General features: G+C 42.9%; 1 protein-coding gene across 1 annotated transcript; it reads left to right on the top strand.

Annotated features, from left to right (window-relative positions):
* Window positions 1-173: 173 nt before the first annotated feature.
* nrbp2b (nuclear receptor binding protein 2b) lies at window positions 174-26,184 on the top strand. The gene is made up of 18 exons (XM_079181033.1): window positions 174-363; window positions 19,201-19,323; window positions 19,637-19,738; window positions 19,819-19,908; window positions 20,194-20,234; window positions 20,329-20,423; window positions 20,578-20,601; window positions 20,706-20,792; window positions 21,240-21,295; window positions 21,379-21,474; window positions 21,752-21,884; window positions 22,165-22,267; window positions 22,378-22,428; window positions 22,517-22,652; window positions 22,726-22,779; window positions 22,955-23,018; window positions 23,473-23,528; window positions 23,648-26,184. The coding sequence occupies exons 1-18, from the start codon at window positions 244-246 to the stop codon at window positions 23,732-23,734; spliced, it is 1,518 nt and encodes a 505-aa protein (XP_079037159.1). The 5' UTR covers window positions 174-243; the 3' UTR covers window positions 23,735-26,184.
* The last annotated feature ends 120 nt before the right edge of the window (window positions 26,185-26,304 follow it).

Below are 26,304 nucleotides of genomic sequence, written 5' to 3'. Positions count from 1 at the left end.
CAGTTTTTCTCTGCAACATGTTTTGAGCGCAAAGGCTGAAGAGCGGCTGCTGTTGTCGTGGAGGAGGAGGTGTGTGTGTGTGTGGGGGGGGGGGGGGCGTTCTTCACTGCGCATACAAGCGGCGGACCGTCTCTGCGCTACCGCCGCGTCTGGCTCCATTACGCACAGAGGAGGTCTTTTTTTTTTAGGGAGGAGGGGGGGGTGGTTGTTCTGGCTAATCTGGAAATACACGGTGGTTAAAAAATGACGATGTCCGTCCCGGAGAGGAAATCAGGATCGGAGGGGAAGGAGGAGGAGAGCGAGGATGAGAGCGAGATCTTGGAGGAGAGCCCGTGCGGCCGCTGGCAGAAACGCAAAGAGCAGGTTGGTTCTGATTTGTCTGTGTGTGTGTGTGTGTGTACATGTGTGTGTGCTTCCTTTAATTGCAAATTGCTCGTTGCTCAGGAACTAATACGGTTGCCCTCTCTGATCACGCTGGACATCCTCTGTTATGCAACTCTTGAGTCAGGTTCGAGGTTTTGTTGTCCCGTGGCACCATAAATCTTAACACAGTGACAGATATCCGGTGAGCTGCTCAGCCCACACAATACAAACAGTCTGTTTCACTGTGACAGGGATAGTTTGCTCATTTCACCCCACCACCACTGTTAGTTCTCACTGCTTGATCTGCAGGATTTCTTGTTAGGGTGTCGACATTGAAGCAGGAGTTTATGATACACTCTGACACTTAATTCGGGTTTGTAAATCACACAAACACACTGTGGGCGTGTGAAACAAAGTGGCACTCCCTCTCTTTATTACCTGACATGGTGGATCATAAACAGCATGATGCATTCAGGTATTAGAGGAAGGAGACTTTTTGCATCATGCAAAATGTACTTAATTTAATAACTGTCAAACATTTGTTGGTATCAGCTTCTTAAATATTACTTTTTGTTGTTGTTGCTTGTATATAATCAAGGTTTTGGAATTTTGGTTGGACCAAACAGGCAATTTGAAGATGTCACCTTTGTTTAATTTAATATAAATCAATACATTTAATTCACAAAACGACGAGTCAAAATAGGTGCATCAGTTTCAATCCACTAGCTGATTTATCAACTCAGTGTTTCAGCTCTTATTTGATTTATGTAGCAAAGAAATGAGCCTCAGATGGATTTACAGTCCAGATTTACAATGACATATTTCTTTAAACGCTCCATCCTGAGAAGGAAACTTAAAAAAAAAAGCTTTTTTTTGTTGCAGCTCTTTTCTTAAAAGCATTCTCAGCAGGTTCAGATAACGTGTGAAGGGGCTGATTTGCAGGATGAGCAGCTGAAGACTACTGTGTCAATTCATTGTCCCCGTCTGTCCCAGATCTACAACTTTATTCATGACTCGGCACTACTCCAAACAACACATTAGCAGCAGTAAAAACAATAACCCCTCAGCTTCCTCACCCATAAATAATCCCATGTTTGTTTAAATCCAACACCTGAGACATGAAACGCGTCCACAGTTTCTGTGAAACTCCGTGTGACGGCTATGAGGCATCAAACAGTCCAGTTATTATCAGAGGGACGAAACAGACATCCAAATGTCTTTTTTTTGTGAAGTAGGCGTCGGCTACACGACCGGCTCCAGATAAGGCAGAGAGAGTTTTCAGTTGAAGGTTATCTCTCGAAAGCACACGGCGTCCTCTGAGCGCCGCCATCACCTGACCTCTCTGCTCTTTCTGTGCCATCGAGCACTCAAACACACACACACACAGACTTCCCCACTCTGATGGTTTTCCACCCATTGATTATCTATCTGTCATATGTCCATTCACCCCCCACTGAGAGCATCCGACACGTAGGGCTGGTTGATGTTGCTCCAGTGAAGATCCATATCAGAATATCTGTACGTTTCTGATACTGACAGTAACATAAAATATCCAAATTCATCTTCAATGGGATGAACTCAAAATCAACATTTTAATTAACATTAACAAGATGAGAAAATAATCAGTACTTTTCTTTTCTCATATATTTAATCCCCACAGGATTCTAAAAACAAACATGTGGTTGTTTCACTTTGAGTATTTCTTCATGGGATTATCAGAAAACATTTACCGGGATATATATATATATATATCGGGATGGAATATTTTGGCCGTAGCGCCAAGCTCTAGTGGGAAGCGTAATCCTGTTAAACAAAACGGAGAGTAGAGCTCCAACTAATTACAATTAATCTGTCAATGTTATCTCCGTTTGGGTGATTGTTTGCCTATAAAAGTTCAGGAAATCAATCATGCAGTTTTTAGAAGTGGTAGTTTTGTAAAGAAATGTGCAACATGTATTAACTGATTAATAACCGCTGCGGTATGAGCTTATGATCATAGTTTTGTTTATGTTATTGTTTTTTTATACTGGTGCAAAACAAGACCGGAAACATTTGCTTCAGGCTTCAAGAATAAGCAAAATAAACTCACGTGACATTCTCTCTGTGGGGACAAGCTGAGCCAGCTGTTAATCTGTTAACAACACATTATTAAAGCAGCTCCAGCGGGTTGAAATCGTACCTGCTTGAACCGTGGAAGTCGCCCTCGTGTTGTGTGCAGTTATATGAAATAATCCTCGTGTTTTGGTGCATGTGAATACTCGGTAAATAAGTCAGTGGGGGAAAGTTCAGGAGGCATGCTGCCATATCTGTTATGCAGCTCAGATAATATAATAAACACAGGCTACAGTCACATGTGGCTGTTTTCTCAGGTGGGAATGGTTTAAGTGGATGAATGTGTTGCCTTCAAAGAAGGTTTATCCCTCAACACACAGAGTATTGATTTTTTTCTGAGGGACTGAACGCTGTTGGTGGTGTTGGAAAGCAAAGCTGTGTGAGCTGAAGCACAACAACTGTAAAGGAAGTGTTGTGCATTTTGGTTTATTATATAAAATCTTTCCCTGGCTCAGATGTTTGTGGGAAAAGAAAGAAAACAAAAAAAACATTTACAACACGAGATGGAACAAGAAGTTAATTAAACTGTTGATGGTTTAACATCTAGTTCTCTATTCCAGGAACTAATCAATTGAAATGGCTGGATACTTGTTGACATACAAGCCTGCCGCTCTCTTTGTTAACAAGATGTCCTGACTGATGGCACGTATCCTCTGATTGAGTCATCTGTGCTTTCCCACAATGTGGACATTCACGCTAAAACATAAAAAAAAAAAAATAACACAGTGACTCACAGGATATTGCTATTGAGACGTGCATCTGACAAAAGCTGCAGTTTGATCTTTGCAGAAAAAAATGAATAAATTCCTGCTTATATTTCCGTGAAGATCAGATGCTCTAACGTGGAGATTGTCAAACTGTGAGACAAAGGTACTGCACGTAGCGAAAGGTAAAAGTGCATGCTGCGGTTTTAAAAGCAATGGAGACGGTAGTTATTGTGTCGCCCGTCTGCTTATTTAGTAGCCAACGGTTGAGGCTTGTGGCTGCAGACACAGCACTTATAAACCCGTAGCGCCAGATTCAGCGTCAAAGTTCGAAGCTCCTTCTCAGAGTTACACCTCAGTCAAATCTGAAGACAACGACATGATACACATTAGGCGTGCCGATAATTAACCTATAAAACGCTAACCGACAATAAAAAACGAGGCTCAACTTGTAGATCACGGCTAACTAACCGTCTCCATATATAGTTCCTGTTCCCTTCTCTAAAGACTGATTGTCTTTCATAACAGCACAGTGTGAGTTACGTCCGCCGGATATCCCCCCCCCCATGATTTTGGCTCCATGCTGCAGCCTGATGGACCTCCTGAAGTTCCCCTCACTGTGGGTGCACCAGCAGCAATCCTGCCAGTAATTTGCTCCATCTTCTATTTCCAGGACCTGCCTCCCGTCTGCTTGCTTTACAGAGTGATGAAAGTGAGGCGGCCTGGGTCGGGGGCGAGACTTCATTAATTTGTCATGGCGTTAATTCGCGAGCGCAGATGAATATGTGAGGTTGAATTTGGCGGGCAGGTGCTGCTTTCTGCACTTGCGTGTTAAGCAAAATCACACGCGTGTGTTGGCGCTCGCACGCATGCGTCAGGATCGAGAGGCTCGAGGCAATGAGGCATACTGTAGTACATACAGCCAGGTGTGAGCGATATGAAAACCACCTCATACTGCAGTTGACTGGTTTTGTTTGGCTTACTGGCACACTTAAATAGAACAGGTGTGTTTTGCACTTAAAACACACAGGCCGGCTTGTTCTCTGAAGGGCTGCGTCCTTTCCCCAGTATGAAAATAGAGCTCATAGGGTGAATAGAAGGAGTACAATTAGAAACAACCACAGCAGTGTAACGTCACAAAGTATTCTCAAAATCAGATATGGTGCGTTGCTAGTGTGTTATGTGGGTTGTAATGCTGCAACAAATGACTACTTTCATTCATTAAGATTGTTTGTTGATAATCATTTAGGCTGTAAAGTGTCAAAAAAATTGTGAAGAACACAAATGTTATGTTACCAAAGCCCTAAATTATGTCTTCACGTCAAAACCAAAATATATTCAGCTTGCAATGACATAAAACAGACAAGAAAAGCATTAAATCACAGTTTTTTCATCTCTAGACAAGTTGTAAAATGTTGTCAAGTAATGCAGTGAAAATCAGGCCGGCCCCACACGCTGTGATACTTTTATTAGTCAAAAATCATCACCTTCTCACAGTAACCATGATGTATGTCGTGCAGTGAACCCTCCATAGCTTTTGGATGTTTTCCATGTCTGAGGCCGTAAAGACGAGCCATTAAACGGCACAAACAACCCCTCAACTCAGAGCATTGCCCCTCCATAGGCCTGTGTCAAGTCGTGGCTTGCAGTAGACGCTGCCTGCCCCGAGGTGCATCCTCCTCATGACTTACACTCCATAGTGATCCAGCAGTGCAAGCATGTTTGCTGCCTTGACAGCTGCCCTATGAGGAATGACATGCACTCAGATTTCCCTGGAGGGGAAACGGAGCGGGGTCACAGTCGGCTTTGATCCACCTGTTGGCTCTGCTAGCCGCGGTCCTTCCCGCCCCTTGCTCAGGGCTTTTCTAGGAAAAACACTCACACCCATTCATTCCTAGAATACAAAATAATGATTCGTGCAGATGTCCGTTGGAGTTTTTGGTTGTTGTTGTTACCCACACGAGCGCTAGGTGCAGTAATGTGGCTCCAACACTTTGGTCCAGCCTGAAATATCTCAGCAACTATTTGATGGATTGACATGAAACTTTGTACAGACATTCGTGGTCGCCAGAGAATGAATCCTATGGACTTTTGGTGTTCCCTGGACTTTTCATTTAGTGCCACCATGAGGGTGAGCTTTCAGTAAAATATCTCAATGACTATTGATTGGATTGCCCTGGATATCGGTGCAGATATTCATGGTGCCCAGAGGATGAATCTTAATGACTTTGTTCTGACTTTTTCTGTAGCACCATTAACAGTTCAAAGCTCTCACTTCTTCTGTCAAATATCTTAATAACTACTTGATAGATATGCACAGAAGTTTGTGTAGACATTCATGGTTCCCAGAAGATAAATCCTAATGACTTTTGTGATCCCCTGTCTTTACCACCAGCGCCACCATGAGATTGATATTTGTGGGTTTGAGTGAAATGTCTCAACAGCTATTAGATGGATTGCCATGACATTGTATCTACACTGTAATGTTCCCCACAGGATGGATTGTAATAACTTCGGTGATCCCCTGACTCATCTAGCGCCATTATCAGTTTTTACTCATTGGTCAGCATCTAGACAAGGATGCTATTGCTAACCTCCATCTTGAAGGAAATGCTCACCCTCAGATACGCTGTTCTCATCAGCTTGTAATATTGAGTGCATTCCAGGAGTTCATTTGAGAGTACGTGTGGTAGCTGCAGCTGGCATCTAAACTTTATTGCAGGTTGACAGGAGGGGAGGGAAAAAGTTTCCACAAAGAGTCTTGTATTAGCAAGATAATTAAATAAGAAAACTGATTTCTTATTTAAAAGTTCTTATCTGCACTGCACAGAGTTGAGAAAAACAGTCGTTCAAACAGTATTTGTTTAAGGCCTCAAAGTCATGTGCGTCACAAACGTTCCTTCATTTTAATCTTTTGCACCGTTGAAAAACGTCATTTGTTCCCTCGTTCCCATACATCACATCTGCGTCATATTGTATGGTCCATAAATGCGAATAGCAAAATAGGAAAACTACTTATGTCAACCTCCCAGTTGTAGTTGTTTGTAGGAAAGATGAGGAATTTCTCTCCCCCAACTTTGCCCAATAGTATAAATAGCAGAAGTGTCAACAAACTGAAGATTAGGGATGTTAATAATTAACCTTTTACCTGTTAACAATAATTGCTTAATAACATCAGTTAAACAATAAAAGAAAAAAAAAGCTGAACTAAATTCTGAGGAGCGGCTTGTCACCAAAATGAGAAAAGCATTTTAATTAATCAACAAATAAACAGTTTATGCGCTGCTGCTTTCACAATCACAGCTAAAACATTACTGCTAACTTCATACTCACCGTCTCTAACACACAATGCACTGATTAAAAAACAGTATGCCAGGCAGACATGCAGCTGACAACCGCGCAGCTAAACCAAAACGACTTAGTGGGAAAGTGGCTGCTTGTGTCCACGACAATGCACGCTACATCGTGGCTGTTTAACTCTTCCGGACGGGGTAAACTGGGGACTCGGTTTCCTGTTTTGCTCACACACAGTAGCTGGAGGTAAATGATGGCTTTAAGCTGTTTGTGCTAACAAGCTGGGCGACTTGTTAGCACTTTAACCACAACTACCCTGCAAGCAAGGCACTAATCTTGTTAATGATCGGTTAATAGGGCCAGAATAAACATTCTAAGTTGCTGTTTCTGTCGCTGCATTACAGTGAACAACGTTTTAGACCCCACCATGAACAGAGACCTCGCATCAAGCATTCATATCTGACCCTTTTGGCCTTTTTAGCGCTTTCAGACTACGATTCGTAACCGAGGAAGCCTTCGGATGGTGTGATCCTGAGGGATCCTGACACCTAGGTTGTGAAATGTGAGCAGGTTGGGGCCGGCGAAGCCTCTGGTGGGGTCATCAGGTCTGATGGGATATACAGAGCGGTATCTGTCAGCGTTTTCCACTCCAGCTGTGTGAAATGGAGCTACCCGGATTTTGTGCCAGTTGGACAGGAAAGCCTGCATGAAAAGGAATCCTCCAGGAATGGCAGACGTGTCTGCAGGCTTTCACGGAGCTGTCATAGTGGTTCACGTCACAGGACATTAATGCCTCTGAGAAATGCCTCGCACTTACTCAAGCATGCTCTACACACGTGGCAAGATCGTTCAAAGACTGCTGTTTCCTAGAGTCCTCTTTCACATGGCTGTGTTGAAATGACTCTTTAAATGTTGGCAAACCTCAGCTTTCATATTTCTTATCATTTACCAGCGTCTCCTGTTTGCACCTAAATGAAATGCACTGTGGTGGACTCAGATGCTGTACTTAATATTCTTAATATTCAGTTTCCTGTCCTTTCTTTGGGTAACTCGACAAATGTAAACCGCGTGACAAAGAGACGTCACCATACCAGGAATGTATTAGTCGATACTGCAACGATGTTGTAGGGTTGACTATTTGTGCTTTCGCAAAATATTTTCAAAATGATCATCAGTAATGTGGACGTATTGACTAAGTGGGTAAAGTAAAATAGTAGAACAGCTAGAACAGGCTGTTTAGTTCAGAGAATTACATCACTTCACTGTAATGCCTTTAAAACCAGGAAAAGAGAACACTTATGCCATATTATGATAACCAAAATCTAAGATATCTATTCTCATACCACAACATTGATATATTAGTGATATTGCCCGGCCCTAGTCGATACCAACATCAGTGAAATTCCATGATTCTCAACACCCAATTTGATACGGCGGTAAAAACAAAGCAATAAATCCATGTACTCCGACATACACTACTTTTAATAACATTTGCATACTCCATCCATCCATTATCCGTAACCGCTTATCCTGTTCAGGGTCACTGGGGGGCTGGAGCCGATCACAGCTGACATTGGGCTGACTTTACTGAAAAGAGCTTGAACGCATCATAATATAAAAAGAAAGAAATCCAATGTAGAAAAAGTGAACAGACGGCAGCCTCGGCAGTCAATGAAGCAGCAGCTAAACCACAGCAGAGGTGAAGAGCACCCGCGATGGAAAGGCATTCTGGGATATGAACCGAATATCAACAACTACTGAGTACCAAAAGCTGGCATACATCTTCTGCTCAGATTTATAGTCTTGTTTACTTTCTATTTGATCAGATAGTTCCCGATTTAAATAAAGATTTTTACAGTTTATTTTAGTCAAAGTTCCTCTTTGGCTGCACGTGTGAAAACGTGAGTTCCTCTTTTGATAAATGGGATAAAATATTTTATAATTTTCTCAAAGTATGATATTGGAAACATGTATGATTTTGGTATCTGTATGGAAATTCAGATATCCTATCTGGACTAACGTCATTTAAAAAAAAGAAAACCCAGAACTAGATGTTTTACCTGTCGGCTAATGCGTTACCATGTTTTTCACGATATGTTGTGATCACAGGTGCAACAAGCTTTTCAACTATTGACTGTATATAATGATAAACATCATTACACACAGTTTATGATTCCAACATATGCACTGCATTTACACCTGGAACCTTATTTTGGAGGGAAATCTCAGAAGGACGTGAGGCAGCAGTCTGTTCTGTTTGTACATACAAATATGTACGAACCTCTGACGTATCACAGTGGAAACACAACCTAGGGAGTTTCCCTGTACACATGCAGAGCCTTGTCTTGTGATTCTGATGCACACGCACTTAAGTTATAATTATAGTTTTAGGCTCAGTCTAGTTCCTGCCTTGCATTGTGACGTGATGCCTTTAATGGCGCTCAGACTGCACAGAGCAACGAGACTTTAAAGGTGCAGTTATGGGCCAGGTAGCTTTTGTTATTGTTTCACCCCCGCCCGGCTTTCACGCAAAGGCCAAGGTCCTCCACCACCTCCCATCTGCCCCGACGTTCTGTGTATATCAAACAATAAAAAACACATTACACCGATCCTTGTGAGTGCTCGCACCGCTACGGGCGGGTGAGAAAAGGGTGCGTAAAGGCCTCTAATAACACGACTAACTCTGTAAAGACTTGGTGTTGTACATACCAATAAAGGAGGGATACCGCATGCATGTTTCATATACACACACACACCTTTTACGGCTTCAAAGGGAGCTTCCCTCTCTTTATTGACCAGCTGATATGAAAACTCTGTGTGCTCATGTTTCATTGATTCGTTCCTCTGCACTTCAACACAGACGGCTCCTATCTTTACCTTTGAAGCCACATATGGATATCTGTGTGTGTGTGTGTGTGTGTGCATAAATATGCACATTAAAAAGGGATGTGGCAAGATTTGGACCTTGTGGAGAAACATTGCACACATTCATATTTAAATATGTAAGAAACGTAGTATTTATGGCATTTATTTTTAATCTAGATTTCATTCATTGTATCGTGAGAGATCTCTATTTCAATCTTTGGTCTTTTATTTGTTACTCATCGTCTCCTTCTACTTTATTTTCTTACAGTAAGATGAAATCTGGTTGGGAGGAGGGCTGAAGCCCTGCTTCAGCGTTATTTTACCACCCGTCTCACCGTATCGCCAAGTAATATAACACTTTTGAATTGCTGCAATCCATCATTCCGTTAATAACTAAAAGGTACAAATGTTGTACTCCAACCTTTGCGTTTTCTGAACCGTCCTGATTGTCCTACAGTCTCTAAAGCAATAAGAACAAGACCGGACTGGAAGGAAAAATGCAACAACTTCTTCACGTGTTTCAACACTTGAAAACAAAAGTCTGCGCTCACAACTCGGGCGGTAATCTGATTCGAGCATAAAATGAAAATATATGAACAAAATCATCAACTCGTGGGCTGTGTGATTGTTTACTCCAGTGTTGTTGCCCGAGGCCTCGTCGTTTACCTGCAGCTCGTCTCTCCCTGAGCTCAAATAACATGTCGAGTCTCACAAGCTGAAATCAGACCTCTCACTCACTCGTAAATCTGCTGTGGTCTCCGCGATCCTAATTTGCATTCAGAATTTGAATGCGTCTGTGTTGTTTGCATAGCTCGGCGGCTGAAAAGTAAAGCAGGTTCGCTCTCACGCAGGAGTTGAATTAGAAGTTTATCCCTGCAGCCATCAATCAGTGAGATGGCTGATGAATTAAATATGGGGCCGGTGAACGAAAGCCCCCCCACCCTGCGCCGCACGGGGATGATCAGGGCGGCAGCTGCCATCGAGGACACATAGGTCCTGTCCTCTGAATTTCCACTTAACCTCATCATCGTCACGAGGAAAAGATAATATGATTGCGGCCGTGAGCTGTAAAATCTAATATGTTATAAAGGGCTCCTAATAAACCTTCAAACTCATGGATGTGGTCCTCAAACTGAACTCGTAGGATGGTGTTTGACCCGCCTGTCTGTCGGCCCTGGTGATGACAACACACACTGCAGCGCTTGAGGTCTTGTGTGGAAACTGTGGACAGGTAGATAAACAGACACCAACCCCCCACCCCCCCCACGTGGTGCCTTTACAGACACTCCTATTGAGCTTTGTCTGTAAGGTTACATAACAACAACAGGCACACAAAAAAAAGCAGCCTGCTGTCTCCATCTGCCAACAGGCTTTTGGTTGAACACGTGCTGAAGAGCCTTCTCAGGTTGACTCCAACTCTTAGCTTAATCTCCCCTGGAAGATAAAACGCCGCATGACAAACACAACTCTTTCTGCCCCCTCATCGTATTCATATCTACTTTACCTTTTCTCCACATGAGGCTTCTTTAAGAGGCGTAGCAGCCATTTGACTAATTGAGGCCCGCAAACGCAACAATAGCTGCGAGGGAGAAGCTTCGACTCACACCCCTCTTATTAAGTGGTTCCTTCTGCTCGGCAATGTTCTTTTCTTGCTCCTGCCCTCCAGTAATGGGAGTGGTACGAGCTAATGTTAGTCCCAACATGCACGAGCATGCCGCCACTGCGCTTTTAGCGGATTGCTGGCCGGACACTGTGGCAAACACTCAATAAGCCCTTGCACAAGCCTTTTGAGCTTTTACCCTGAGTCACCCCCTTTTTTGCTTGTTGGAAAGCTGTACTGCAGTAACCTCTGCTGGAGACGCAGAAGAGAAGGGGGGGGGCTCACATAACATATTGCTCTTCCGCTGGGGGGTTTGTAGGGGCAATGAAGCAAGCTGCGTGTGGGGATTTACAAGCAGGAGTTGGGTAATCCGGTGGGCAGAAATTACCCCGCTTTATGGAGAACTTAAAGACTCGTGCAGACTCCGCCAGACCCTGTTAAGCTCCTCCAGTTTCAGAGGCGAAGCAAACACACACGTCTCTTTAGCAGCCTTGTTGAAAACCGCCGCTCCTATTCCAAGAACTGGAAGGTCTGGTTGGTCTGGACGGGGGGGACAGGGGGGACAGGGGGGGGGTGACCAGTTGCAAAACTCCATTCTTGTTTTGTAAACCTTCTCTACTCTTTCAAAGTCTTTGCTTGGTGCCAAAATACTGCATGCGTGAGTGAGTGAGTGAGTGAGTTTTGTTGGTTAAACTAAGTGATTGCAGTCAAAATGGGGGCTCACAAACTTTAGTTGACGTCATTGGGCGCAAGAAGTTGCCCGGGCTCCAAATAATCAATGAGCTATGAAATAGCAGACATTTCTGTGGCCAGGAAAGTGTGAGGCTCAAATCTAACGTGTTAAGTATAAGTGTTTCTGTCTTTCTGTCTCAAATGAAATGGAGTAAGAAGAAGTGCTGTATTTGCCTGTGAAGTGTACTCTTTAGTGCACTACTTGAGTAAACGCGCTTAGTTACATTCCACCGCTGACCAAAGGCCGAATAAGTCTGAGAAGAAGATAACTTGCTTTTCTCACCGTGGGAAAAACCACGGAGCCATCCCAGAGTCAGAGTCTGTGAGTCTGCGAGGCCGGGGACTGGGACTGGGCCAGCGTTCAAAGAGCGTCTTCCTGTTCAAGACAGACGCTGGAAAGGAGAACGTTTTATCAGTGGGATGTTTGTGTTATTCGCTGAGAAGGCTTAATTTCTCACAGTGTTGACGTGACATGAATTATGAGTATAGTAAGCAGCAATAAATCAGTCTCGCAGAGAAGAGCCGTTGGGGATTCATACAAATTTCCTACAATTATGACTCAGCACTTTCACAAGTGTCTGAGTCATGGTAATAGATGCAAAGTTATGTAAGGTTGTTGAAGGAGTTTTCCTGCATGTGAAGTCCGGACAATGACAAGGTCAATGCAGGACGTGCCGCAAAAACGCAGCGGTCACGTAGCCGATTCGTAATTTCAGCCATAGAATCTTTATAGTTTTGCGCCAGACGCATGTCGACGTCACCAACTCGCCCACTCGCTGTGAAGTCAATGACCGGCTCTGTTCACACATGGACTCAATGGGACTATGCACAGGATTTGTACTGTGGAGCTGGTATGGTAAAGTCCATTTAATGTCCAGTCTGAATGATTCTGACATTTGCGTTCTCACATACAGCGAATAGCAAAATAGGAAAACTACTTATGTCAACAGAAGCACAAATATTTGACACAATTCCCACCTGAACTAAGTAAAAAATAACTTTTTTGCTCAATCTATTAATTAAGTTCTTTATTAATGAAACATTAAAACAACATAAATGCTCGTCTATGCTATTGAATGTCTATTTTGTAGGAAATGAATCTCTCTGTGCTCCTTTTACCCCGTAAATGTTTCAAATGTCAGCTCTTATCTTTGTCTTAAGAGGTTGAGCAGGAGAATGAGTAAACACACACATTAGTTACTCAGATAAACACCGACCTTGTGCTGTTTCTTTCCACTGGAAACACGTTTTGATTGTCTGAAATAGCTGAGTGTGTGTGTTTTTAAAGGGCGGGGGGGCTTTTCAGCTCACTGACTCTCCGGCTCCATGAAGGTTGATGGGTTTGACAAGGACAGAGTTATGCTCAGGGTTCACAGCAGAGTGATGCTCTGACGCTAGTAGAGCTGGAGGCTGATTACTGCTGAAATGACAAGTTGATTATTCAATAAAGAAACAAAAGTTTAAAAGTTAGCAATCGATTCAATCAGTGGATTCATTAATAGTTGCAGTTTTCAGCTTCTCAAATATTGAGATCTGCTGATTTTCTCAGTTTTAAACGATTGTAAATTGAATATTTCAGTTTTTTTAGACTGAAAACAGACATTTTTCACTATTTTCTGACTAAACTCTAATTGAGTCATTATGAAATTAGTACCTCAAAGTTGGTAAACTAGACACATTTGTTAAGTTTGGAGCTGACGAATCTCTCAGCAAATATTTATTTTTTTGCAAAGTGCAATTCACAAAACATTCAGGTAGCAATTTAGCTAAGTAGCAAATATGCAATACATCAAATAATAATCAAATAAGTATTGGAATTGGCTTGCTTATCCAAATTGGCTTGGTTATCCAAATATTAATCAAAACAAGTCTATAGCAGAAGAAAACGGAGTATGGAAAACCTATGGTCCGATTCATCTCTTGTGATATTTTGGAATCTAAATCACGTTGGAAAATGTATTTTTTCATTGTGTGAAAATAAATGACAATGCATGATTCATCCTGAGTGTGGTTCAAGGAAGTAGTCTCATTTATGGATCAAAATAAACTTCGTCCCTTTTTGAGAGACATTGAGCAACGATTTGTAAAAACGTTATTGTTTTAGTATCTGTAGTATCAAAACTAAGTGAGTATTAAACAGTTTGTTACTCACGACTTTTGTTGCTTTGACTAGTCGAAAGCTAAATTAATAAGGCCTTCTGAAGGATGTGGTTTTGATCAAGTGCAATTGAAAGCCTGGATTTAAGGATTGCTTATTAACACCTCTGACTTGCAGTGTAAATAGTTGTAAAAAACCAACACTCCTTCACACAGACGCATGCAGGCACATCATGCGTACAGTATGATGTGCTTCGCAGTCAGAGCAACTTCTGACTTCTTGAATGCAGCTGTGGTTCTGCTATGTCTCCCCCCCGCTGGCCCTATAAATCTGCAGCTTTGTCACGGGGACAATGGGAGCGGGGACGGCGTGGCTCGCGTAATCTCGCCGCCGTGGTACAGACTGAAACACAGACGATGCTCTGAACTTGGACAGACACTGCACCTGCAGAAACCACACAATCTTTTGTGAAGGCCTCGCGATGCTTATTTTGTCCCAGTTTTGTGAAAAAGAAAAGTTTAGGATTTGGTCAAGGCTGACTCTCTCTGTTGAAGAGTTTTTTGTTACCAGGACCAATTTGATTTGATTAAAATGGGTCATTTTTCACAGCGCAACAAGATGTAAAAGTCTACTTTTCTGTTTTTAGTTTTCAGCAGAGCTTCATTAAAAGAGGCTGAATACTTCCCCTGTGTTTTCCACTGTTGTGTCCTGTTTTTTTTTTCTGTTTGTTTAGTCTCCCCTTTGTGTCCTACATTCCTCTTCGTGGGGAGCTTTAACTGCTCCATGAGAAAATGAATAAGTGAGACGTGATGGTGGGCCGATCCGTCTAATAACTCGTGAGCCTGTGTGACCTTGTGTGTCAAACCTGGCAGCAGTTTTGATTTAGATAATGTGGGAAATGGAGGCCATTAATCTGATAAAATGCTCCCGACAAGTTAACACGATTTTGTCTTATGATTTAAAAATCGCCCATGCAGACGCTTTCATCTGACTGTGAATGAAGAGCGTTGATTGTTTGCCCATTTCCTGTCCCCTGCTCGACTTGTCACGGCTGGTGCCATCACGTTATTCTTCACGCTGAGCGGACACGCACACACACACACACACATTATCCGAGACGCTGACCTGATTATGTGCTGCACATGTGACATCCTGGGGGCGACAGAGAGAGGGAGCTGTGGAGCGCGTTTGGTTTAGCTGCTGAAGGTCAGCGGACGGTCAGTGGCTCAAGGCCCCGACGCTGACCGGACAGGAACAAGGAGTGTGAGACGGCTCATCAGACGAGCAGCGGGAGCTCTCGATGACTGTACTCGCTGCAGAGTCTGGTTTGTTTTGGTGCTTGCTCATTAGCACATTTGTGTAACGGATCAGTGTTTATGGATGGAAAAAGGGACGTGCAGGCAAGAAGTCTGAGTAATATTTTACTGCAGGAAAATGGAGGTTCCACCTGCATTCAGAGATGTAATCCTCTACTTGCTAGGATCGATCTGGATCGTTGTATCGATTCAATGAGTAACGATATAATATCGATGCAAAGGCCCACATATTGTCATCTTTAAGATTTGTCTTTATTTTGAAATTCCCGTGGCACGTCTGTGTCACCAATTTCTGTTCAACTTACAGAGCCCAGTAATAATATGGTCAACAACCAGCGATCTTTCCTCCATGAGACGGCTGTTTGTTCTCCATGTGGAACGAGAAGTCAACGTTGATTTATTTGTCACTAACTTGCGTTCTTTGGTGTTATTTGAAGCCAAATGACGATCTTTTCCTCAACTTAACTAAGGAGCTTTGTTGCCTCAACCTAACCGAGTTGTTTCCGGTGACGACAGAAATGTATTTTGTAACGAGAGGAAATTGACCAAAAAATAAGGATTTAACTTTTTGTAAGATATCATATGTTGTATGAGAAAACTTGAACTAATTACCTGTATTTTTTAGCAGTTGTTGTTTTTAATTAGCAATATCTAACAATGTGCTTGAATTGGGGGCGCACCTTATTCCCTTATTCACACATCCACATTGTGCAGAGACGGAACTGATTTTTACATCTCATGTGCAAATCTTTGAGCCTGCTCCTCTTTGATGCCGGTGAAATCTCAGAGAGAGAGAGAAAGAAGCACAAACAACAGAGCAGAAAGAAGTCTGCGCTCATTTACATACAGTGCAGACACCTAGCGCGTATCTAGCACAGAGTGATGCAGACTACTTGGGTGTTGCCTGTACAAAAATCTACTTCTTAAATATTAACGCGGTGCGGCATATCGGCTCATCGTCGAGGTATGAGGTGTAGGAGGAGGCGAGGTGCTGACGTCTGGGAAACAAAGCGCTTTGTCGCTAAAGCTTGGACCCACACACAGTCTGAGACAAAGACACTCTTTCATATGAGATGCCTCTGGGGGGAGATTCACGCTGGAAGAGCTACTGTACTGAAATGTAGCCGTCTGCTAATCCTCCCTCTGTCCCTTTATCGCTCACCTTTTCTCATTTTGAGATGTGCAAGTGTGGTATACGTCAATTCAGCTGTGCACAGATAGCAGGGTGTGTCTATCAGTAACATACTGTACAGCATGATACAATTCAACTGCACCACAAACTACATCCTTCTATACTGTTCCACACAGTCAACAACACCCCTCTTAAACACTGAACAGGATTTATTGCCGGGCAGTTTTATTAGACTGCATCACTTCTAGCTGAGTTTACTCAGTAGGGTGCTGCAGGCGAGTCTAAAATCTGCAAATGAGTCAGCATTCTTTCACATCCGGTTCCCCTTGTCTCGAAGTCAATGGGTTTTTTGGTTAAATGCCTGAAATAAGGTCTGTGGTTAACACAAGCTGAAGAGATTTCAACTGTTATACGATATAAAATATGTCAGTAAATACACGTCTCTTGATTTATAAATCTTTTACGTGTCTAAAAAAATGGCGGTTGCTATTAAGTGGCTAAATTAAACTACTAAACGCCGACTAGTCCGCCTTTACAGCCACGTTGTGTTTACTCGCGCTCATGCTACCGTGTTGTACTTCATTTGTAGCCCAATGTTAGCTTTTTACTTTTGCCTGTTGCATTCAAGCTTCAAAAATCCAAAAAGTGGTGTTTCTTTGATTATTTTCTGCAATCATCCAAAGTCTAATCAAAAAATCCCATCGGCTTTTTGTCAAGGGAACCAGTGCGATGCTAACTAAAAACAATAAACCATCCCTGCAGCACTCTAAAACATAGTATGTGACAATATATGAAAATAGTTTGTACACACATCTTTCAAAATACTCTTTTAACCCTCTGTCTTCAAAAACAGTTGGATTGTGAGTCATTTTAAAGATTTTTAATTAGTTGATTAACTTTAATTGTAGATTACGTATCATAAAACGTCCTCATATTGGGAGCTACATACTGCTGCGTTAACCATGATGGCGGAGTGATACGCTGCTTGTAATAAGAGAGAGAAGTGACGTATTACGTCACCACACAGAGTTCTGTTTTCCTACTTTTGTGGCCATCATTAGGGATTTGAAGTTCACACGTGTCGTAGTTTCTCTGTTTGGCTCCCGTGCGGTTCATCTACCACTATTTTTACCTCACAAATCAAAACAAAGAGAATCCGGTGAGGGAGAAATGGGTGGTGAGGTCATGAGAGGTTAGTTTGTCAGCCTTCACGATCCAGTTTCACCCGGCTCGGGTGTGGAGTTACCAAACATCAGAATAGAAGTTGTTTTGACATGAACACACGGTCCCTTGAATCCCTCTCCGCGCCCTAAACCCACCTCCCTTCCTGCAGCCAATCACAGCCAAGCGGTGTGCTGTTTACGAGTCTCACGCTACGGCGACCAAGCAAACACCCCTGGGATGTAAACGTTGGGACAGGGCACCGAGTGTTTCTCAACATCCAGAGAAAATAAACAGCCGAGCCCCGACGCCGGAGGGAAACTGACATAATTCCTTCCTGGTAGCTTATTGAAACGAAGGAATTCCCTCCTCTGCCAGCCAGCCGGAGGATTAGGTTCCAGCTCTGTAATACCAGTAATCAGATTATCATCTCTTGTAGAGTGGGAGAAGTGAGATTATATGTTACGTCTCGCCTGCAAAGAGAGATTTACAGCTGCACTGCACTGCAGGTTGAGCAATAAGCACACCCAACATTTGGTTCCTTTCATGAATATCAAATCTGAACATTTATAGTGGCTTTTGTTGTCCCTTTGATTGCTGTTTGTCTTCTTGCTTGTTTGGTTCTGTTAACAAACCTCCTGTTGATTGCATCATTGTTATTAGTAATGGATCTACTCTCTGCACCACCGCTTCTGCTGCATAGACGTATCAAAGCAGGTCTGCCCAGCTGAGGCAGCAATATCCTGTGATGAGCAGTCGTTAGCTTGCCGCTGTTGCATAAACACTCGTGGAGCCCCGGGGCCGTCTGCGTCTGCCAGATTATAGACCCAGCCACTGCCTCTTCACTTCACTCCCCTCCTTTGTAATTCTTGGATCTCCGGTGCCACACATCCTCCATCTTGTTGCCCGTGTCTCGTCGCTCTAAGTCCCTCATCCCTCAATCCTCTCACTTCTCCCTCTCCGTCTCCCGCTAATCCACCTCTTCCCTCGTTACGCAAGCTGCTGCTCATCCCATCGCCCCTCTTTACGCTTCATCATGTTATAGCTGGCTGGCCACATTTAACATATCCTCAGCACAGTTGAATTGAATCCTCCATCTATCCACGCTGACGCCTTCTAGCGTGTTAATGGATGGAGAACTGAATTGCATGCCGTCTAAACACAAATTACACCTCATAGACTTGTCTTTTTTTTAACTCAGACTCCCAAATACAACTTTTATTAATGGAGCTGCCGCTGTTAATGTATCATGTGGCGCTTTTAGCAGTTATTATAACCACAGGGGTGACGTCAAATCATTTCAGACATGCCTCTTTTATTTCTTTAGCAAGGGCACCGCAATGTCTGCTGCTTTGTTTTGTTTGTACTGCTTTTGTTCACTCGCAGCACTCTCGCATAGTCGTTGCCAAACGTCGACTGTCGACACAGTTCCAGACTAGCTGGTCAACGTGGTGGAACATTTAGCAGCTGAAGGGCCGGACTCTTCCCTCAGGAGTTGCTTTAACGTGCAGAGCTACAACGAGTGTCCATCAGACACAAACACGTCCCCAAATGATGTCGTTGCTCCGTATTGATTCATTAATGCAGGGCTTGACAGTGATGTTGGCCAGGTTGCCATTAGTACCACTTTGAGAAATTGGCAACCAATCCTTGGCCTTTGGTTGCCATCAGTGGTAACCACGTTTAGAATGATAAATACATTAAAAACAAAATAGGGACAGCAAAATGTAGCAAACGGGCACCCTAGAGTGAATAGTGCAACTGCAGTTGCAGTGTTAGCATTATGCTAAGTCCTGTTGTTTGTCCCTGTCTGCCCCCTGCAGGTGAGCCAAGGTAATGTCCCAGGTGTGGAGAGTGCCTCTCTGGCCATGGACACAGAGGAGGGCGTGGAGGTGGTGTGGAACGAGGTGCTCTTCTCTGACAAGAAGGTCTTCAAAGCACAGGAGGTATTGTGGTTCTTATTCCATACAGCCAAGACAGGCAGTATTTATTCTGTATCTATCTATTTTTTACCACACTTCCTCTAGCATTTGTTTCATCCCTGAATCCCCCTTTGTATGTATTTATTTAGAGAGTTAGAGGTATTTTATGACTATTTTCATTCGTTATTGGTGAGTCTTTATATCTCAAAACCTCAAAATTCCTTGATTATCTGCCAATGAATTTACTGATCACGTGATGAACTAATTGGTAAAGGCCAGGGGATTTAATGACCTGACTTGGTCCATGATGTTAAAGTGCATATGTATGGTTTTTTAGGAGACGATCAAGGAGATGTTTGAGAACCTGATGCAGGTCGAACACCCCAACATCGTCAAGTTCCACAAGTACTGGCTGGACATGAAGGAGAGCCAGGCGAGGGTACGATCTTTCTAATCCTCTCTGGTCTTATTTCTCGACACACACACTTTATTTAACTCAACTCCATATGCGGCCCACAGGTTATATTCATCACAGAATACATGTCGTCGGGCAGTCTCAAGCAGTTTCTGAAGAAAACTAAGAAGAACCACAAGACTATGAATGTGAAGGTCAGTTTGTTTTCTGGTGGTGGCTCACAGTACTGCAGTCTATTCAGATCCATATTTCCTGCAGGATTAGAGATGATGTAACAGGACACCCTGGTTGCTCAGTCTGTTCAGACATGTATCTCTTTGAAACCTGCTTCTCATCCTCTCTCTTTTCTCTCTTCTGTCTTCTACGTCTGCTGTTTTAAAGTCGTAACGTTGCTATGTTTAGTTATGCTCCGCATTATATTCCCGAGAATTAGAGAGGGATTTTTTGTCCTCATGTTGCTCTGTTGCACTATATTTTAGGCCTGGAAGAGATGGTGCACCCAGATTCTCTCTGCCCTCAGGTACTGACTGATTTTCTTCCCCAGGATTTTAACATGAGAGATTTCTATTGTCACAGTCATCGCATTAACTGGACGCTTTGTTGTTCACTGGCAGTTATCTGCACTCTTGTGAGCCTCCGATAATCCACGCCAACCTGACGTGCGACACCATCTTCATTCAGCACAACGGCCTCATCAAGATCGGCTCAGGTCTGCACCCTGCAGGGCTTTTTATGTGACTACAACCAGCATAGGAAACCCATGTTGTATCCTCAGACCGTGCAATGCGGGATTTACTGAATACATCTCTGCAGTTTTGCAAAACAGAATAAAAACTCAATTATGCTTCATCTTCTTTCCACAGTGTGGCATCGGCTATTTGTTAATGGTAAGATATAGATAATTTCCCCGATAGTTAAGTTTTCATTTGTGTCACATCCATCGTCTTATTTCATCTAATGTATCGATACTATGTGTGTCTTCTCTGATCAGTGTTTCCAGATGCCAGCGTCCACAGTAAAGCGCGGCAGCATCGTGACGAGCAGAGGAATCTTCATTTCTTTGCTCCGGAATATGGATGTAAGTGTGCTGGAGCGGAGTTTGTGTGTAGCTTTCAGTCATCACTTTGCTTAATGTGCCTTTAAACTCCAATGAAGTTGGTAATATCTGCAAAATTACTCCACTTAGCCCCTGTAGTTTCATATTCCCACACAATTGTCGCACAATCCAGATGTTTTGTTGACAACAGAGTGTTGATTCTTTTTCCAGAGAATTGTGGGAAGTCTGTGACGTAATGACTGTAATTTTAGCACACAAAGATAGATAACGAGATAATGAGACAAAACATTCATATTATCCCATTCAGACATTTAATGAGATGTTTTGTGCCGCTTCAAGAGCTGTAAAAATGTAGATATGGTTAATTATTGGTTTGCAATAAGGCTCAATCTGACTACAGCTTTTCCTTTTAAAGTTATTCTCTACGACTCACCACCTTCATCTTTGCTTCTCCTTTTCTGTTTCTAGCCGGCGAAGATGATTATGCCATAGACATTTTCTCCTTCGGCATCTGTGCTCTAGAGGTGAGAGAAACAGATCTGTGTGGTCCTCCCCTCCCCCAGTGTGTGTGTGTGTGATTGTGTTAACCGATTATCTGCACCGTTAGATGGCAGTACTGGAGATCCAGGCCAACGGAGATACTGCTGTGTCCAAGGAGGCCATCGTCAACGCAGGTCAATCTCTGGAAGACCCTCTCATGAGAGTGAGTGTAAAAAATACTTCACGTCCTAAATATACACCAGTGCAACCATGGAAACATAAAGACAAACTGTCCCACGTTACACTAGTAACACTCGCCCACATACCACCTTGCTTCTAGGTGTTTATTTCTGACCACATGCCGAGACTTTGTACAGTTTTAGAGTGAACGTTTCAGTGAAACTTTGCCAGGAAATCCAGAACAGGAGCGCGATGCTCGGGTAAACTGGGTCATACTGTGCAGTCATGTAGTTATGTGTTGGACCGGTTGCTTTCTGCAGGAGTTCACCCAGTCCTGTTTGCGTCACGAAGCCAAGCTCCGTCCCACGGCTCACGACCTTCTGTTCCACCGAGTCTTGTTCGAGGTCCACTCCCTCAAACTGCTCGCCGCCCACTGCCTCATCAACAACCAGTGTGAGTTTCTCACGCCCACGAGCCAAGCTCCACCAATGCACACCTCCATGTTTACATGTTCCTGCATGCAGCTGATCAATGAATTAGTATTATTATTATTAGTGTTTTTCTGTTTCATGCTAAATTCAGAATTCTTACAGAATTACAACATGTTCATCCTGTGTCATTTAGGATTTTGAAAAGACAAAACTGTTGTCATTCTGAATATATATTTGAAAACAAAACAAAAAAAGTATTTGAATCAAATCAGCTGATGTCCACACTTGTCTTGCATCTACAGATTTGCTCCCAGAAAATTGTGTGGAGGAGAAAACCAAGTCCTTTGACCCCAACGCTGTCATGGCAGAGATTAAACATGATGACAGACAGGGCGTTCAGCTCAAGTAAAGTCTCACAAGCACCTCACATCTTTGTCTACTTGTGTCGAATATCCTGACACGTGAAGCACAACACTCACTCTGCTCTCCTGTGTGTTTCCTCTCATGTCCTGTAGATACTCCCATGTGTCCCCTCTGGAGCTTGACAAGTTTCTGGAGGATGTCAAGTGAGTGTAACCACAGTGTAGGACTGGTTTTGTATCAGTGATGTGACTGCAGCATGAGGTTCAACACGTTGTCCTGTCCCCTCTTCAGGAATGGGATCTACCCCTTGATGAACTTCGCCTCGTCCCGGCCTCACCCCGTCCCTCGAGCCCTGTCCTTGTCTCAGGAGCAGGTTGAGACGGTCAAGACGCCGACTCCTGAACCCCAGGAGACGGAGTCAAGAAAGGTTAGGCTTTCACACGTTAAATATTTCAGATATTAAAGATATTTTTGCTGTGCTGACCCTCTTTTCGTCGTAGGTTGTTCAGATGCACTGTAATTTGGAGTCAAATGAAGAAGGGACCAAAACTCATGTGAGTCACATTGTATTACAGGTACATTTTAGTATAAACTCTTTTGTTGGGCTCCTTAACAATCAAGCATATTGGTCTTTTTTGCCAATAACAAGCGACCAACATTTATTGTAGACGTTCAGTCAGTTATGGTGGTTAAACTTAGCTTAAATTTGACTTTTTGATCTCTCCCCAGCTCTCTTTGTTTCTGAAGATGGATGACAAACTTCATAGGCAGCTTAGCTGTGACATCCTTCCAAGTAAGTTGACCACAACCGTGCCTTAAAGGAGAGGGACAGCTTTATTCTATATTTTTCTTTCTGTCTACAAATTCAATAACAAAGACCAAAACCACCAAAGCCTCAGTCTGTCTCTCATTGCAGTCCGACCTCCCCAGCCTTTCTGTAGCTCTCAGGCCGACATTACACATGTGGTAACTCGGGAACCGCGTGTGTCAATGGTGTGTTCTTAGTAGTTGTTGGACAAAAGTGGAGCTCTATGGCACAGAGGAATAAGCTAGAGTACGTCAGGCTTTGGATACTCAGACTATACTTGTCAGTTGGATAATTTCTTTTTTCGTTTTGGTCTTTTTAGCGGATTTGTTGACAGTTAGAAAAATAGAGAGAATCCCCGTACGTATCGTTAAAAACAACATACACTAACGGTTCATTTTGTGATTTTTTTTGTAACCAAAATATTTCATGAATCTTTCAGCTGACACCTCCAAAGACCTTGCCAGTGAACTTGTTCACTACGCCTTCATTAATGAGGTAGATATTAAAGCTTCTTTATGTTTGTTCTTCAACATCACTTCAACATCATCCCACTTACTGGGATTTGTTAGCATTTTTAAGCAACTTGTATCTCATCTTTAAAATGTCCCGTGTAGGAGGACAGTGAGAAGGTGGCAGGGTTCCTAGAGGACGCCATCTGCCGACACCGGGTCCGAGCGCTGCCCTCTGGGAGCACACAGTGAGGAGGGGTCCCGACAGCGGCTGGCCCCGGACAGAAGGGGCCCGGGGCGTTGACCACACGGGTCGAGAAAGGGAGGGGGCAAGCGGACGGCATCACACAGCCGGGAACGGAGGGAGCTGACGAAAAAGAGACAAATACAGAAGGATGCTGGGCGTTGACAGTCCGGACATCATCCCAGTGAGAAAGGGGGAACGCCAGGAACCGAAGGCACCTCTGGTTGGAGGGCTGGAGGCACCATGACTGTGTTCAGCGATCCCACGAAGCAATGGAAGATCGACAAAAACTCCCTGCCTCAAAGGGCTATCACGCCTTAAGATTTCTTGACAGCTTTTCCATAATGCCGCTACTCAGAACGGATATGTTTTACTTAGAAATGCCGCAGCTCTGTTTTCAGAAGGATGTTTTATTGCTCATGAGCCTCGTTTGCACTCCAATGTCCACTTTGATTGGTGACGATTTTCTTTGAATTGTAAACAAAGTAATTTGCTACAGCCTCTCTCCCGTACAAGCCAGAACCCTGCGTTTATGACAGTTTTAGGAATTTATTATTCCGTCCAACATGCACTGTTAATACTCATTCAGTTGACTTATTTATTTATGTTTAACTGTGAACAATAGAAGCTTTCCACAAGCCATTTTTCTTTCTTTCTTTCTTTTTATGAAAAGTTAACACACCTAACTGCACTCTTGGGTTAAAGGCTTCTTCTCCCAGAGCTAATCACACCATGCCTAAATGTAGTGACGAGCAGTGAGATGATGCCTCTCTTTTAGCCTGTAGTGCTCTTAAGGGTTTTCCCTGTGAAAGCGCTCTGAAAGCCAAAGACTTGCAAAGTGCCTGAAATGGCAATGTACTTTGGACAGCGTTTCCTAATGAACCGGCACGATACCCAACATAGCAATTTGGAATTTTACAAATTCAGGCTGACTATTAGTTTTTAAAACCAGATGCATTGATTCTTATTCTCTCGTCTCCTATCATGAGTCCACACAGTCAGCCTGCGTGAATGTGAAGATTGTCACCCAGTAATGGCAGCTCCATCGAGAGCTTCAGCCTTTGTATACTGGACCTGTGGATCATGTGATAATGCTCTCTGCTGCAGTCGATGTGAGTTTGGAAAGAGCTGCAGCTCGTGTGCAAAAAATTGGAATGGATCACAGGAAGCGTGTGAAGTAAAATCATAGTCTTATATAAATGGGGAGGAGGGGTGATGGGGATGATAAAAATTGTTGATGAATATTACTGCTATACTTACTTTTACGGTATTTTCCAAACCATCTGAGCATATTGTCGAATGCTGAGCTTGTGTCTAGAGGTGTTTTTAAAGGACAAATCCACCCAAAAGTCTTTAGGAATGTATGGTTTTAGCATTTTTGTCTTCTATGTACTCATGAACAGTGCTAACCTCGAGAGGTTTACATGGGCCGCCGGTGATAAAACACAATCCAAGATAAAAGAGAGCAACATTTTAGCTTTGAACACTTTCATTTCCCAGGATCAGATCTACTCAAGTTTTATTTCACACAATTTCAGTGTGAACTTTGGAATTGATTGCACTGCAGTCCACACAAAAATAGAATCCACTCCCTCGGCTCGGACAGATTCTCTTGTCAAGAATCCAATCTTGGCACCGTAAAAGAATTGTGGATTGTTCTTTTTCAAAACTGGAGGAAAAAAAACAATGGTGAATTGTCTGATCGCAGCAGAGTACTCCTTTTCTTTTTTTTTTGTGTCAGGCTCATTTAGCTCTGCTTCATTTGTTTCCCGGGTCTGTAAGGTTGTGGCTTCATATACACTGCTGTACAGTCATTGCTTACAGTACTTACTTACTCTACTCTGTGTCAGGCCTTCTTATCAGTGTGTCTCTGAAGACGGGAGTCATGAATTCTCCCAGACATTCACCGACTATGGGCTGTGGTGTACATATTTGTTTGTGGCTATTAAATGGGTTTACTTTCAGACACATTTTCAATACAAAGAAGTGCCACTATTGCTCTCCTTTGATCTAGTAAGTTGCATGTCTTAATAGCCTGCAACCATTCAAAACTTAACATTTTGCCTTTGTCAGTCACAGTTCAGTTTCAGAGGGGACCTGACCAAGAAAATGAATGTTTAGACTGTGCAAACATGAAAAAGAAAACATCCATATCAGTCTCATTTTATGTCAAATGACTTCTTTTCCTGTGAAACTGTTGAATGAAATTTGCCTTTTGGATGTGTTCTACTTAAACATTTGTTAAATATTAAGGTTACTACAATTAAATACATGACAATAAATGATATGTGACATGTCTGAATTTATTAGTATTTTTATTTATTTGTTGGACTCTATTGTTGATCAATCCACCACTTTGAGACATTTTCCAGTATGTATCGTTCCAGTATATATGTTGATGTTCACATTAACATATTTTCTAAAAATCAATTAAATTAAATTCAAGAAAGTATTATGATTGTATCTAGTTGGCATCTTCAGTTTCTGCAAAATACATATATATATATTTTAATTGTATAAAATGCATATCAACCCTACATTTCCTCACTCCTACTCTTCTGGTCCTATCACAGTTACA

The sequence above is a fragment of the Pholis gunnellus genome, assembly GCF_910591455.1.
Source record: "Pholis gunnellus genome assembly, chromosome: 20".
Lineage (NCBI taxonomy): Eukaryota > Metazoa > Chordata > Actinopteri > Perciformes > Pholidae > Pholis > Pholis gunnellus.
The sequence above is the reverse complement of the archived record's forward strand: the minus strand, read 5'-3'. Positions and strand labels throughout refer to the sequence as shown.

What these genes read in the sequence shown, in the direction of transcription:
- nrbp2b (XM_079181033.1), top strand. Translation starts at nt 244, where the DNA reads ATGACGATGTCCGTCCCGGAGAGGAAATCAGGATCGGAGGGGAAGGAG. An exon ending in CCTCATCAAGATCGGCTCAG is followed by an intron (nt 20,424 to 20,577) that starts GTCTGCACCCTG and finishes TTCTTTCCACAG; the next exon opens with TGTGGCATCGGCTATTTGTT. An exon ending in AGGAGACGGAGTCAAGAAAG is followed by an intron (nt 22,653 to 22,725) that starts GTTAGGCTTTCA and finishes TTTTCGTCGTAG; the next exon opens with GTTGTTCAGATGCACTGTAA.